Source organism: Emys orbicularis, chromosome 1, assembly GCF_028017835.1.
Source record: "Emys orbicularis isolate rEmyOrb1 chromosome 1, rEmyOrb1.hap1, whole genome shotgun sequence".
NCBI lineage: Eukaryota > Metazoa > Chordata > Testudines > Emydidae > Emys > Emys orbicularis.
Genome location: NC_088683.1, coordinates 223,949,789 through 223,965,352, shown reverse-complemented (window position 1 = coordinate 223,965,352; position 15,564 = coordinate 223,949,789). Strand labels below are relative to the sequence as shown.

The following is a 15,564-nucleotide window of genomic DNA, read 5'->3' as shown; positions in this document are numbered from 1 at the left end:
TACTTGAGCCCTGTTGTCCTCTTCTTGCTCTTTTATAGTTGACTAGATGAACAGAAATGACAGCTAGAAAGAACATGTTAGCTCACTCCCCTTTCCAACCTCTTTAGAGGTTAACAGGCTATGTTGACTATGCCTCCTCTTTGGATGGCTGCTGAATATTCTTGGAAAAGCCCTCAGAAGCCAAGTTGCCATATACTGGTATGACAGTCTGGCTGTTCACAACTGCCATTGTAGGTATGGGGGAAAGGATGCACAGAATGCTGCCATTCAGAAATAATTTGCTCATAGGTTTCTTCAGCTATGGCACAAAGATTTTGTAGACCAGTAGCTACAGAGTCAACTTTTTTGGTGGACCAGGGCCTAATTTTATTTTGCTTTCCCTATTTAGTAATGCTATTAGAATGCAAAAGGCAATTTTTATAGCAATGTTAACTAAACTTTGACTTTGGAAGCACAGAATATAAATAGTTTCCAAAGCAATGTCTTGAAGTATGACAGTTTTAAAAATTCACCTTAGAAATGAAGAGAGATTAGGGTGACCAGATGTCCTGATTTTATAGGGACAGTCCCATTGTGTGAAGAAATACTTCCTTTTTGTTTGTTTTTAAACCTGCTGCCTATTAATTTCATTTGGTGATCCCTAGTTCTTGTGTTATGAGGAGTAAATAGCACATCCTTATTTACTTTCTCCACACCAGTCATGATTTTACAGACCTCAATCATATCCCCCTTTAGTCGTCTCTTTTCCAAGCTGAAAAGTCCAAGTCTTATTAATCTCTCTTCATACGGAAGCCGTTCCATACCCCTAATCATTTTTGTTGCCCTTTTCTGAACTTTTTCCAATTCCAATATATCTTTTTTGAGATGCGGTGACCACATCTACACACAGTATTCAAGATGTGGGCGTACCATGGATTTATATAGAGACAATATAATATTTTCTGTCTTATTATCTATCCCTTTCTTAATGATTCCCAGCATTCTGTTCGCATTTTTGACTGCCACTGCACATTGCGTGGATGTTTTCAGAGAACTATCCACAATGACTCCCAAGATCTCTTTCTTGAGTGGTAACAGCTAATTTAGACCCCATCATTTTATATGTATAGCTGGGATTATGTTTTCCAATGTGCATTACTTTGAATTTATCAACACCGAGTTTCTTCTGCCATTTTGTTGCCCAGTCACCCAGTTTTGAAAGATCCTTTTGTAGCTCTTGGCAGTCTGCCTGGGACTTAACTATCTTGTGTAGTTTTGTTTACAGAGTCTCCGCAATCCCAAATGTGGGATTATAACTCTTGATGAAGTAGTAAGAGTGCTGAAAAGAGTTAGTAGGTATTTTATCTTGCATAGGCAAGTTTATTTAATACTCATTTTAAAAGTGAATCTAAGTAATCCTTGTATCAAAAATGATTCTACAATATTAGTAGCTTTTCTAGAACAGAAGTGCTAGTATTGTAGAAAAGAGCATTGTAGAAGTACAATTATTATGGAATTGCTTCTACAACAAAAGCAATAGGAAAAAAGCCTCCTGATATTGGAGAAAATTACTGTAAATTATTTTTCTTTTGTAGTAAGTTTTTTTTCTGTCATGTGAGTGTGGCTGGGGTAGAGGTTTTGAGCACTGGAGACAAACAGCGATTGGGTAGAGCTTGGAAGAATGAATTGGGAACAGAACCTTTTAAGGCAGGTGCAACCTGAAGATATGAAATGAAGGAAAGGGGTTTGAAAGAGATACTGACAGATGGACATGGGGAAGGAGCTAGAGAGGTAAAGATAAATGTGGTGTCCTGAAGAGTGAGAAGGGAACTGGAGGGATCAAAGGGGGACCAGACTTAAGGGTACTTTAATTGGTCTTTGTTTTCTAACAGCAACATTTATTTCATTCTAGAGCTGCAAATTCTAAACCATAGTCTATTGCAATAGAATTCTTTATTTTTTCTAACAGGACGTGATAATGCATGTGAGAAAACATCATACATGTTCCTACGGAAAGAACTTCCTGTGCGGCTAGCTAATACCATGAGAGAAGTCAATTTGCTGCCTGATAACTTGCTAAACAGGCCTTCAGTTGGGCTAGTTCAGAGTTGGTAAGTATGGAGAATGAGAAAGAAATTAAGAAATCAGTATATTTCTGCTTCTGTAAATGTATTTAAAAGTTTTACATGTGAAAATGAATCTTATTATCCAGTTCTCTAATTTGAATAATTTATTTTTATAACATTTTTTCCCCGTTGAACTATTATACATATACAAATGAGGCCTCATTTTCTGCTGTCTGATACTAAACAAATACTCTGATACAATTTTCAGAGGTAGAATGGGGACTCCATAAATTGGTTTTTTGAGTAGGAGCCCAGAAATTCTGTGCATGAGTGATTTCAGTGAAAGATTTTAGAGTTCTAAATCAGTAGCTGCTACAAGGCCTGCTTCATTTTTAAAGGGAAGACTAAACATCAACCTAATTTAATTGTAGCTGTCATGGATTCTCTCATCAGAAGAAATAAGTCCCTGCACATTTAAAATGTTTCTTCTTTCTCCAGCTATCCCCTCATCAAAACATTTGAAAACTGATTTAAGCTTTTCCTGCTCTCATAGCTTGTGTTTTTAAAACTTTAATTCAGTTGGTCCCTTGGACTGCAAAACTCTGTAGTTTTGTCCAGTTGGCCTGAGACAAACTATTCATCCTATCTTCTCAGCTGATTTGTATTAGTGTTAATACCAAATTCTGGCATCTACTCAGTGACATTTATCTCTACTTTACTTGTAAATTGAGCAAAGGTCTGTAAACTTCTTCCTTGGTTACATTCATAGGGCTCTGAACAAGTTCTGCCACAAGGCACAGCTCTTCATGCTGTTCATGTTTGAGAAGAATTAATCCACAAAATTTATGTAAAAATACCTTTGCATACTCTGCGGAATTTCTCTAGGCATCGATTACCCCTGGTGTGGAATCGTTCCTGGTCGCTGCACCGGTCTCCGGCTCCCCAGTACCACTCCTTGGGCAGGCACTATGGCATCTATGGCTCTGCCCTGGTCACCAGAAGGGCCATGGTCCAAGCCTAAGGGGAGTTCAGCCCCTCACCTATAAAAGGCAAATCGCCACCGGCCCACGAGACCAGCGTGGCTTCTGTGGCAGCGGTGTGGAGGTAGGGGCAATGGCCTGTTCAGTGGCAGTACTGGAACCCATGGGGTGTACCTGTTGTACCAGTTCCGTACTCCCACTGTTCCTCCCAGGCCGCATCGGATAAGCTGCCCCCGGCACAGCCGGCACCCAAGTCAGAGCAACATATCTTGAAGAACAACAGTCTTTTATTGTCAGCATATTAATGAATCACCAATGTCTTCAAGATGACGCAGAGGTCTAACTGATTGCTAAACTCACAGATGGAGTTTTTGTAATGGTTCAGGAAATGACATTTGAAGTCCATGAGTAGAGGAATGTATTACGTTTATTTGTTATTGTAATAGGTTCATTTTAGGAAGATTAAATTCTTGATCTTCTGTTTAATAACACGATGTGTGAAATAATAGATCAGAAAGAAAGCTGTTTTTTGAGAAAATAGAAATACATGTGGTTTGGACTTGTAACAGATAAGATTTGATTGTGAGAAATCGCAACAAATATTTTCAGTGTTGTATTTCCATGTCGTATAAATGTTGACTCTAAAGCGTTGTTAAAAGATATTGATTTTTGTATTTCCTCAAATTATGTTTCTGTTATGTTTCTCTCTCAAATATTTTGTTTTGGCAATCAGATGTTATTTAAAAAGAAAAATATTTACTTGTATAAGGCCAAATTTACTAACTCATTAATGTCAGAAGAATAAATCTTTTTTTTTTTTTTTTTTTTTTCTGGCTGAAATTCAAGCGTCTTAACAGGTCACTTAAAAAATTTATTGATGAAGAATCTTGGACAAAATTGATTATACCTGAAATTAATCACCTTCTAAATGTCATATTTTAAATATTGTCTAATACTTTCAAATCGTCATAAATCCATCAACCTGTGAATTTTTCACAAGTGTGGGACACAACTGAGAATACCAAATTCAGGACAAACTGCTGAGAAATAAGGCAGGTATACCCCAAAACTGGAGGTTATCTCCCATAAGATATACCAAACGAGCAAGAAAAGTAAACTTCTGTTTGCCACACTGGGGTATGTCTTCACTAGCAACGTTAAAGCGCTGCCGCAGCAGTGCTTTAACGTGGCTGTGTAGTTGCGGCATTTGTACTGTTAAAGTGCAGCTCGTGCAGTGTGGGGAGCCCAGGGTTTCTGCCCTGCGGTGGGGTGGTGGAGCTAGGGGCTTCTGCTAGAGACGACAGGTGCCTGCTGGGGGGAGGGGAGGGCACAATTTAAAGATTATCCCCCTCCCCTCCAACAGCTTGAGCCATGCCCTGTCAGGATACCCCCGGTCTTAGCCTCACTGACTCCTCCCTGCAGCTCCCGGATGTTAGCTCCATGTGGAGAGCCAGTGGCAAACAGCTGGGAGCTGCAGGGAGGAGCCACTGCTTTAGCTCCATATGGAGAGGTAGCAGCAAAAGCCGTGGCTCTCCCTGCAGCTCCCAGCTGTTTGCCGCTGCCTCTCCCCTTGGCCGCAGCTCCCAGCTTGCCGGCTCCAGCAGCTGCCATGCAGGGAGGAGGGGACCCAGCAGCACCTTGTGACGGAGTGGGGCAATCAAACCCTGGCAAAACTCTCAGAAGGCACGTGACCCCAGGTGTGTGTCCCTCCCCCCCATGTCGCCTCTGTCTTCCTCCCAGCAGGGAGGGAGGTCTCAGGGCTTCAGCACTGTAGGGCATGCCTTCTGGGGCTCGGTGCTTCAGCAGGAACAGGGCTGAAGCCCTGAGCCCAGGCAGGCACTTCTCACAGGGCTGAAGTCCCAAGCCCTGGCAGGTGCCTCCTGTGAGCCTGAAATCCCAAGACCCCATCCGTGCAGGGCTGAAGCCCTGAGTCCCGGCAGGCACCTCCTGCAGAGCTGAAGTCCCAAGATCTCTTTCCACGCAGGGCTGAAGCTCAGAGCCCTGTCAGGTGCCTCCTGTGGGGCTGAAACCCCAAGCCCCGGCATGCCTGCCCCAGCTCTCAAACTTCTGAAGATTGTCATATGCGATTTGGAGGGTCAGTAAGTTTGGCCACCCCTGGTATAAAGGGCCATCCTGCCTATTCTTCAGTTCTTTCTTACCATCCGTGATCAGTGGCCAGAGAATTTCAGTGCTTTACAGTAAAAAAACATTCCTCTGTGAACAATATTTTTTATAGTTAACTTTTACTAGGGATACTTGCTATTGCCTCTCTTGGTGGTTTTCTTTCTTTATTCCTTTTATTCTTGTTTTTAAACCTTATTTTACTTTCTTTATGTGAGTCTTTCTGGGCCTCATCAGGTACTTGAAGAGCTTGTGCCAAGGTGTTCTGGTAAAAAGCCCTGCTCTCCGTGTCATAAGGCGATGCCCGTTAGTGACCTGAACTCTCATTGCTCAAAATACTTGGGTGAGGTTACTTGAGTACTACAGGTGTCTGATCTGCCACTGCTTCAAATACAGAACAAAGAAGCAGAGAGAGATCTAATCTTTTAGATACAGTCTCATAGAGGGTGCTCTTTGCCCAGCATCAGAACCACTCACTTGGCTCATGGGAGCTCTTTAACCACTCATTCTAGTCATGCTCCCCCAGCCTTGCCAACAGACAGAAATCATAGGAGATCCCCTCCGCTGGGGCTGTCCTCTAGAAAGCATAAGAGCTTGGACCACTCCTGTCTGAAGCTTAAGAAGAAGATGGCATCAACTTCTTCGAAGTCCTCAGTGCGGGGACTCCTCAGCAGTGGAAGGCCACTCCATTACTGAACGTAGAGCATGTCCGTAGTCTCACTGCTCTCCAGTACTGGCCCACTGTGGCTCTCACAGGATTGGCCTGCCCCAGGACTGTCAAGACTGGCTGTTTCATTGGTGATGACAGTAGATTGTCCCACTGTAAGCAGCAATGACTACCATCCATTTCAGTGCTGACAATACCAGAGATCTGTGTGGCCGTGAAGGATTTGCTGTGCCTTTTGGTACCACTCTCACTGCTGATTCAAGGCAAAGGTCCTCTGCCAGAATTGTCACAATTTGCGCAGTCTTCGGTACCGATGTTGGAGTCTGTTACAGCCTCACCAGTCTCAAGACTGGTACCATCCTCAATGATTTTTTTCATTGACAGTGTCTAGGCTCTTAGTACCTGCTTCACCTCAACACACAGTACCAATAGCTGGGAAGCCTCTGATGCTACCCCTGGTATTACAGTCTTAACATAGATCCCAATCCCAGTATCCGAGGATGTCTTCTGGTACCGCACCATCTTGGCCTTAGGAGTACTGTTACTCCCTGTTGGAGTCCAAAGTGGGTCCATGTCTCCTACTTCAGAGAGTCCAGGGTTTCCTCCAGAACCCATTCCCACTTTCACAGAAGGTATTCTGACATGAGCAGACTGAAGGATTGGTAGGCTTGGTCTAGGCACAATTGTCTTCTGATGCCGTATCAGCTCCCTCATTGGCCCTATTGGATGCCTGTGGGGATGCCTCTAGCATCGAGATGGACATCTCCTCTTCCTCATAGAAGCAGATCATGAGAAGGAAGGCTTCCCTACCCCGTATTGAGAGACTGCTAGTACTTGGTACCAAACAGCTTCTGGATACCAAATTTCTGGACCCTTCCTTGGACCAGCTGTCTACCTCAGTGGTGCAAGATCAGCCTCATGAGGGTTCTGCCTTGCCTCCTCTGATTACATTATCCTTGTCACTGGATGAGATTATGGTACTGGAAGCTTCCTCCATCCTCCAGATGACTTATAAAGCTACCAAGAGATCCTGAAAAGAATGGCTGTAGATCTTGGAATTTAGATGGAGATGATGGAGGAGGATCTGCATAAGCGTACAGACATATTGCACCCGGCTACTGCAGGGAAAGTAGCTCTTCCTATGAATGAGGTGATAATGCAGTCAACCGGGTCACTCTGGCAAACCCACTCATCTATTCCACCAATGGCTAAGCTCACAGAGGGCAAATGCCAGGTTCTATCCCAGGGGTTGGAACAGATTTTTATTCACACTACCCCAGTTTCACTGGTAGTGGCTGCAGTGAATGAAGGACACTGTCGAGGTAGACCTAAGGCTATCGCAAAAGAAAAGTATGTAAAAAAGCTGGAGCTTTTTGGGAGAGAGATTTATTCAACTGCAGGGTTACAACTTCACATTGCCAAACACCAGACCCTCTTGGCTCGGTATGACTATTCAAATTCGGAGGCAGTGTCTAGATTTGTAAATAAATTGCCTGATGGCTCCAAGGAAGAGTTTCAGTGCCTCTTGGTGGAAAGTTGTCTGGTTTCTTGATCTACTTTGCAGCCTTCCTTACATACCACAGATTCTGCAGCGAGGGTCATGGTGACATCAGTAACCTCACCATTCCTTGTGGTTGCAGTCTTCGGGGATTCCTGCAGAAGTACCCGAGGGTCCCAGAACCTGGGCTCCAGCACAAACCCAAATGTCTGCACCACAGTTTTACAGCACTGCAGTCCGAGTCTTAGTCAGATGACACAGGCCAGCCACAAGTGTTTAATTGCTATGTAGACATACCCTTAAAGAGCCTAGGCCTATGCACACTGGCCACAAAGAGGACAAAATATCGTCCTCATTTCCAGCTCAGGCTATCCCTACAGACAACCTGACCATTCTAGGTGAAAACAAAGGTCACAAAGAAGGAGGCCTCACCACCTTCTGCCTCTTCAGTCACTTTATCCAGTCAGCCACAGGCCTTTAAGCCGCCTGTTTTATGTCTTAGTCAGAGACAGCATACCTATAAGCTTGGATCTTTCTGGCCCTTTCCCTCCCTTTGGGAGCCAGTTATCCCATTTCCTAAGTGTGTGGCAGATTATCACCTGAGACAAATGGGTGCTAAACACCATGATATTGGGATATACCTTGCAGTTTCTCTGTATCCCTCTCTTCTGCCTCCCTCCCAGTTCTTTTTCACGGACCCATCTCCAAATATTATACTAAGGCAAGAAGTGCAATCTGTACATTCTTTGGGAGCTGTAGAGGAGATATCTCCTTAACAGCAGATCAGGGTTTTTTCTCCCAGTATTTCCTAATACCCAGAGCCAGAAGGGTTGTCAGATTCATTCTATACCTTTGGACCTAGCAGATACATACAAAAATTAAAGTTCCATATGGTTTCTCTTTCATCAGTTATCCCTGCTCTAGATAGAATTGAGAGAGCCTATGCAGTTACTGCCACAGCAAAGGAAGACACAAATGTGGGGAAAGCGGTCCTGCAGTCCCTCTTCCGATGAGAGTGCTAGACCCATTTCCACTGAAAACAGCTTAGGAGTCACCTGCAGAGTAATGGACATATGCAGTCACTCGAAGAAAAAACTCATCTTCTCATGAGGATGTTGTTTGAGATGTGTTGCATATGTCCAGTACACAACCCTTCCTCCTTCTCCAGCACACCACAGTCTATCATCTGGATTCCAGTACGAAGGAATTCAAGGATGGTCAGCGTGTCTCCATCCTCTATACCCTTGGCTTGGATCATGAGGGAAGCCAAAGCGTGGGCATGGCTGCCCCTACGTGTACCGCTAGGGAAAACTTAGGCACTGGTGCCCAAGACGCACAGACACATACGGTGGAATGGATGTATGCAGCATATCTCAAAGAAGAACAGTTATGAGAAAGTGAGTAACTGTTTGTTTATAAGCATTATTCAAAGAAGTTTCTGAATTTTGTACAGCAGAACTTTACTAATCTACATTTAGCTAAATGGCGCACTTTATAAAATGCCAACTCCCCTCCCCAAATCATAGTCTTTTCTTACTTCAGCAAAATTTGTCAGCAGATGTAATTCTAAAATCTTGTTATTTTAACAAGATACTACGTTGTATTTATTAATATGCTGCCAGGTTTTATCAAACAAGTAAAACTAAACAACGTTTGACAAAATAAATAAGTCATGTGATGCGTTAGTCATTTTTTGATTAATCTGTCTACTTGCTAATTAGCAACAAGTCTGCCAATCAGTAGTGCAATAGTTAATGGTAATTTACATTATTTATTTGTATTACATTAGTGCCCCGGGGCCCCACTGTCATGGGGGTAGCCCAAACAAGAGACACTAACTCCATACTAAAGAGTATATAATCTAAGTAAAGATAAGTCTGTGTTAAAACAATTGGAGGGGAAGGAAAAAGAGGATCAGAGTTATGGTAATAAGATTATAGAGTTACATAGACCTGTTTACTTTTTGGTGGTTCCAAATTATTTTGATTTTTTAAAATATATGACTAAATAATTACCAGTAATCCTCACTGGCCCCTAATACAGCCAGTATAGGTGGGCAGTTGCTTAGCTTCCTGGGAGAAGTGGGTCTTTATAGGCAAATTTTGGGAGGGCATATGAAGCGTAAGGTGCAGTATGGAAGCAAGCGTGAAGGTGTGAAAAGTGGACAATGGATAGTAGAGTCTAGCATCATTGGTGGAACGGAGTGGTAGGGAAAGCAAACAGATGGAGCCAGTGCTGTTAGGAGTCTTGAAGGTGACAAATTATAAAAATTAGTAGAGCCCTACACAGTCCTTTTCAAAATGCCTATTTTAACTGAGTGGTTTAAATAGGTAACACATTTTGAGAATAAGTACTCGTCTTCTATATAGTAACAATGCTAATTTTAATTTATTTTTTTCCTCTGTGGAAAAACAATCCTTGATCCCTTTACCCAAGTGGAGATGCCACTGCCATTTTGAGGAAGAAGAATCTTTCACTTCACACACTGAGACTATACTAACAGGACTTGCTGTGAAGATATAATAATATATTTGTTCAGTGCTTAGGTATAACAGAGATGGTCTCTAAAGGAAAACCTTAGAAAATGGTAGGCCAGTGCCCCTGCTATTTCTACAGACTCCTAGCACCAGTAAAGAAAATGTAGAGTAAACAATAAAGAGAAAATTTAGGAGCCGATAGTGTGGCCACTTCTTACAGTGCTTTCACCTGAAAGTGTGCCATATTGAATTTACTTTTATTAACAAACAAAAAAACCCTAACACTGCAGATGTTTAATATTCCTGAGCTGCTTTTTTTTTTTTTTTTTTTTAAAAGACAGTTGTAATCAAGTATTGGAAAACACAAACCCTTCAATGCCAAGGGGAAGACCAATTTTAAGTTTGTACAGGCTGTGATCAGTGATTTCAGTGACACATCCAGAATTGTAAACTGTAATTGACTTTGTGTTTATAAATTATGCCAATCAGCTAGTTATTTTTAAAAGTTCAAATCCTATAATGTGTGTGTCTATTTTATAGTGGTACAGCACACCACTACTGGGTAGTACTTTCCTTCCTCATGCTGAGTAACAGTCACTATATGTAATGTTTTGCTAAAATGTTGCCAGACATTGTTTGTCCAGACTTAAATCCCTTCTTGTTCCCACATTCAGCTACTCAAATCTGTCTTTCCATGTTCATGATCAAAGGAAAGTGCAACATGGAATGAAATAACTTGTATATCAACAGATTATGCTATAGAAATTAATTGCTTTTCTGCCCATTTTTCTGTTTGCCTAGGCAGTTTCTGCTTTAGCATATTGGGAAGAATGTAACTTTGATAATGAAACATACTTAATTTATCAGAATTGTGCATCTCCATTTCAAGTAAATTTGTTCAGTTTTATACCTTTCTATTTTGTTGAAGTTTAATAGTTTTTCAAACTGCTCTTAGGTAAGTAAAAAGATGTTTAATAAATGTGCCTGAAAGCAGGTTAAAAACTAACTTCAAATAAAAGAAAAGAAAAATATGGAACAGCATCAATTCAAGGACTTGAGCCAGTGTTCAAGGTTTCAGAAAACCCCAAATCCACTCTGACTAGGTTTGCATTCTTAATCTTTATTTTTCACTCTGTGCATTAGGGTGCTACAAGCTGCTAGGGAAACAGCTGCAGATGACTTGGATATATGTTTCAATTAGGGTTACTTTTTTCCCTCCACTTCCTAGTTAGATGGGGCTTTGAACAGTCTGATAAGGTTAGTATAGAAAGTTTGAAGAACTTAGATTTGAAGCTAAGAAAAATAACTTTGGAGGTCTCTGATTCCAACTTGTCGGATACAGTGCCCCTGCCATTGAGCTGCAGAATTATTTGAAGAGTAGTGTCTGCTGGGGAGTGCATGAGTTTTTGCACTAGTGTGATGTTGTTGTCTTACTCTGTTGAAGGTGGTGTATACCTCAGTTTCTTTGCCACAACTGCAGAGAGCACAAGGAACACACCTTTTCTTCTTCTGGACTACGCTTTCCTTTAGTCTAGCTTAATATTTTTTTGTAAATAGTTTAGACATGTATGAGAAGGCTATGAACCTTCAGCTCTCACTGGGACTATGTAAGGGCTTCAAGAGGTGCTCTTCTTGTCCAGTGATCGTACTTGAGACAAGCGCCCATGTCCAGTGCTTTCTATGTCTGGGTGAGACCCAGTGGGTAACCTAATGCGTGGTTTCCTGTGTCTTCACTTCCTCTACTAGATGGGGAAGAGATTTGAGGCTCAGCAGTGATTTCTCAGTCTCCACAGTGTGATACTGTGACAGGCCCATCAATACTTCTGAGAGCCCCAGTCTCTATTCTAAGGTCTTCTGACACAGGACTCGAAACACATTTTTGCCACTCTAGTCTCAGGGCCACGTTTTCTACTATTTTCTAATCACCAAGAAAAGGGGCACTCTGAGACTGATCCTGGATCTCAAAAACCTCAACAGGTACATTCAAGTTAAGGATGCTCATTTGTTATCCCTTCATTATCTCCAGGAGATTAGTATGCATCTCTTGGTTTAAAAGATATCTACTGTCATTTGGAAATCACTCACATCAAATACCTGAGATTCTTTGTGTGAGGACGAGACACTACCAGGTGAGTCCTTCCTTTTGGCTGGTCCACAGCCGAATGAGTCTTCAAGTGCCTTGTGGTGGTTGCTGCTCACTTCAGACACCCAGGAATATTTGCCGACATATCTGGACGACTGACTCCGAAGGGTCAGCTCTTAACAGGAGTCTCCTCAGATCCTATACATTTGCATATTCCTCCAGTCTTGGAGACTATCAGTCAAATGGGAGAAAGTCCTCACTTCAACCTGTGCAAAGGATCACCTTCATCGGAGCTGTCCTGGACTCCACTTGGGCCAGAGACTTTCTTCCAGAAGAGAGATTTTTTTTGAAAATTCAAGACTCCTTGGCAAATCTTGGAACAACTACACAATTTTTCCAAAGACTGCTGGGCCTGATAGTCTCCTCATGACCTGTGTCACACCCTTTGCTCATCCGAATATGAGATCTTTGCAGCACTCTATGGTGCATTACTGCACACCAGTGGAAACAGTCTTCAAAGGAGACTTGAGTGTTCCAACAACTTCATTGGTAGGAGAGCTCTTCTCTTCCTTACCATCACAATTGCCACGGATACCTGCATTTTGGGCTCTGATGCATACTGCCAAGACCACCTATTTCAGGTGCTTTAGCCAGTGACTTCAACCATTTTAATGGTTTGACTTTCTTTAAAACTTAGCAGCCAACATGTACTGCTTAATATTATTTTTTGTATTTAAATTATTTTTAGGGCTTATAATAAGTTTGCCTTAACATAGGTTGTCAATTTCAAATTAAATATTGAATAGGTTTATTTTTAAAAAATGAACATGTACTTATTTTAAAGAGATTGATTATTTAAATTAGATTTTTTTATTTAAAAGTGTGGATTTTTGTTTTTTGGTTTAAATTATAGATTTTTTATGCATGCTGATTCTGACTGTACTTTTTTTGCTTTTCTTGGAAATGTCCCACTTTGTAGCAGCCTTTGCAGGGAACTCTTTTTGTGTACTGTATATGTTTTTGTTTCAAACAAAATTGTAGTCCTAAGGTAAAAATTTCAAAAGTGATTTAGGCTCCTGTTAGAGAGTCAAGATGGGTGAAGTAATATCTTTTATTGGACCAACTTCTGTTGGTGAAAGAGACAAGCTTTTGAGCTATGCAGAGCTCTTCTTCAGGTCTGAGAAACCTACTAAGAGTGTCACAGCTAAATACAAGTTGTAACAGATTGTTTAACATAAGTAGTTAACTCATTGTAAGATACTATTCAGGGTGAAGTAGCCTGTTAACACGGCTGCAATCATAGGACAAAAAAGGGAGGTTGGTGGGTTACAGATTGTTGTAACAAGCCATAAATCCAGTGCCTTTATTTTAGTGTGGAGCAAAGTTATGAATTTAAGCTTTCAGGCTTGTCTGTTGAAGGTGTTGTGTAGGTTTCCTTTGAGGACTCGGACTGAGAGGTCAGATATGGAGTGTCGTTTTGTGAAAAGTGTTTGCCCACAGGTGATATGGTATCTTTGTCTTTTATCATTTTTCTCTGTGAATTCATTCAAAAGTGTAGTGTTTGTCTGGCTTCACCCACATAGTTATTGGGGTATTTAGTGCACTGGATGAGGTACGCAACATATTGTGATAGGCATGTGTATGACCCATGGATCTTGAAAAGTGTGTTGGAGGGTATTGACCATTGTATATGTCTGCAAGTTTTTCATCAGTTATGGCAGGGTCTGGTGCTGCTTTGAGTTGGTGGGACCTGGTCTGTGGGGGACTTGCTTCTGATAATGAGGTTGGTGAGATTGTGGAGCAGGGGTGTCTGTTGTTTGAAGACCAGACAAGGGGGTTCAGGAAAGATTTATTTCAAGATGTGTTCCCCAACAAGTATAGGTTGTAAATATTAAATGATACGCTGTATGGATTCCAGTGTGGGGTGGTAGGTGACAGCTAGGTGTGTGCGGTCAGAGGGTTTTTTCCTGTTTTGAAGGAGTTTCTCTTGGAATATTTGGGTGGCCTGTTCCATGACATGATCTACTTCTCTGGGGGAGTGTCCTTGTTTGGTGAAGGCAGTTTTAAGTGTGTTAAGGTGTGTATCCTGGACTTTCTCCACTGAGTATATTCTGTGATATCTGAGTGTCTGGCTGCAGATAACAGGTTTCTTGGTGTATTTGGAGTGGTTACTTGATCTGTGTATGTAAGTGTGATGAGCCATGGGTTTCCTGTATACAGCGGTCAGTAGGGTTCCATTGCTGAAGCTGATCATGGTGTCCGGGAAGTTGATGCTGGTGCAGGAGTGTTCTAGAGAGAGTTTAATGGATGTGTGGTGATCATTGAAGTTGTGGTGGAAATCAGTGAGGGAGTTTAGGTTCTGTCCAGAGGATGAAAGTATCATCAATGTATCTCAGGTATATAGTTGGTTTCATGGTGCATTTGTCCAGAAATTCTTCCTTAAGGTATCCCATGAAGAGGTTGTCGTATATTGGAGAACCACCCTAGTACCCATGGCTGTTCCCAGGGTTTGGACAAAGCATTGTTGAATATAAAATTGTTATGGGTGAGGATGAAATGGATGAGTTTGACAGTATGCTTGGGGAATAGCTGAGTGTTGTCCATTGCCTTGTACATATGTGAGGCAGGCGGTGATGCCATCATTGTGAGGAATGTGGGTTATAGGGAGGTGACATCCACAATGGCAAGGATGGTGTTCTGAGGGAGGTTGTTAATGTTGTGGAGTTTCTAGAGGAAGTTGGTTGTGTCTTGAAGGAAGCTGGCCCTTTGTGTGGTGAGTGGCTTGAGGCTGGTTTCTGTAAGTCCTGATATTCCTTCAGTAAGAGTGCCATGGCCAGATATGATCTGTCTGAGTGGGCTTCTATGTCACTTAGGTGTCTTTGAACGTTTTACCCCAGTTCTTAATGTCACATCTCTTTATATTTCAGGTACATGCAAAGTTTCCTTGAGTTTTTAGAATATGAAAATAAAAGCCCTGAGGATCCTCATATTCTGGATAAGTAAGTAATGATTTATTTTAGAAGTAAAACCACCATAGGAAAATGAGCTGTTACAAGCCAGGATTTCTCTTTATTGTAACAGCACAGAAGTAATCAAATTTGTAATGTAGAATTCAGGTAGTTAAGGTTGAGTTTGTACTAACTCAAACATAAAATCTAAGTTTGTTTGAATAACCTATGCTGTATCCTGCTAGTTCCTAACTTGCAATACTGTATAATGTGTTAAATTAAAGGTATGTGAAAGAAAAAAATTATATATAAATAAAGGTATACTAAAGGTACCAAACACTTTTAATACTAAAAAAAAAAAAAAAAAATACGTAAGTACTCTGTTTTCCTTGAGCTCAGGTACTCTATTATAGTATTTTACTGTATTATGTTAATGTATTAATATTTCAAACAGGTCTATAACTTGGAACAGAACACTTACCATACAATAAAAATTACTTCGGGTGAAATCCTGTCACTATCGGAGTCAATGGGAGTGTTGCCATTGATTACAATGGGGACAGGATTTAACCCTTCATTGCTATCTATCAGAGCTGAATTCAGACTAATGACTTTGAAGTGAAAGGTTTCATGGGCCAAATTCAGACCAGAGAAAAGCAAGCCACAACTTCCACTGAAGATCAATCTTATTCTGATTTTCTTACTGCCAGTAACAAACACTCTACCTCAGATGAGAAAGTCATAC

At 41.4% G+C, this 15,564-nt stretch overlaps 1 protein-coding gene across 1 annotated transcript in view; it reads left to right on the top strand.

Moving 5' to 3' along the window:
* Positions 1 to 15,564, top strand: part of PDK3 (pyruvate dehydrogenase kinase 3) — an 84,864-nt gene that overhangs the window by 30,749 nt on the left and 38,551 nt on the right. The window contains exons 2-3 of the mRNA XM_065407026.1: positions 1,949 to 2,090; positions 14,799 to 14,870. Of these exons, the coding sequence (XP_065263098.1) occupies positions 1,949 to 2,090; positions 14,799 to 14,870 (214 nt within the window). The remainder of the gene's footprint in view (positions 1 to 1,948; positions 2,091 to 14,798; positions 14,871 to 15,564) is intronic.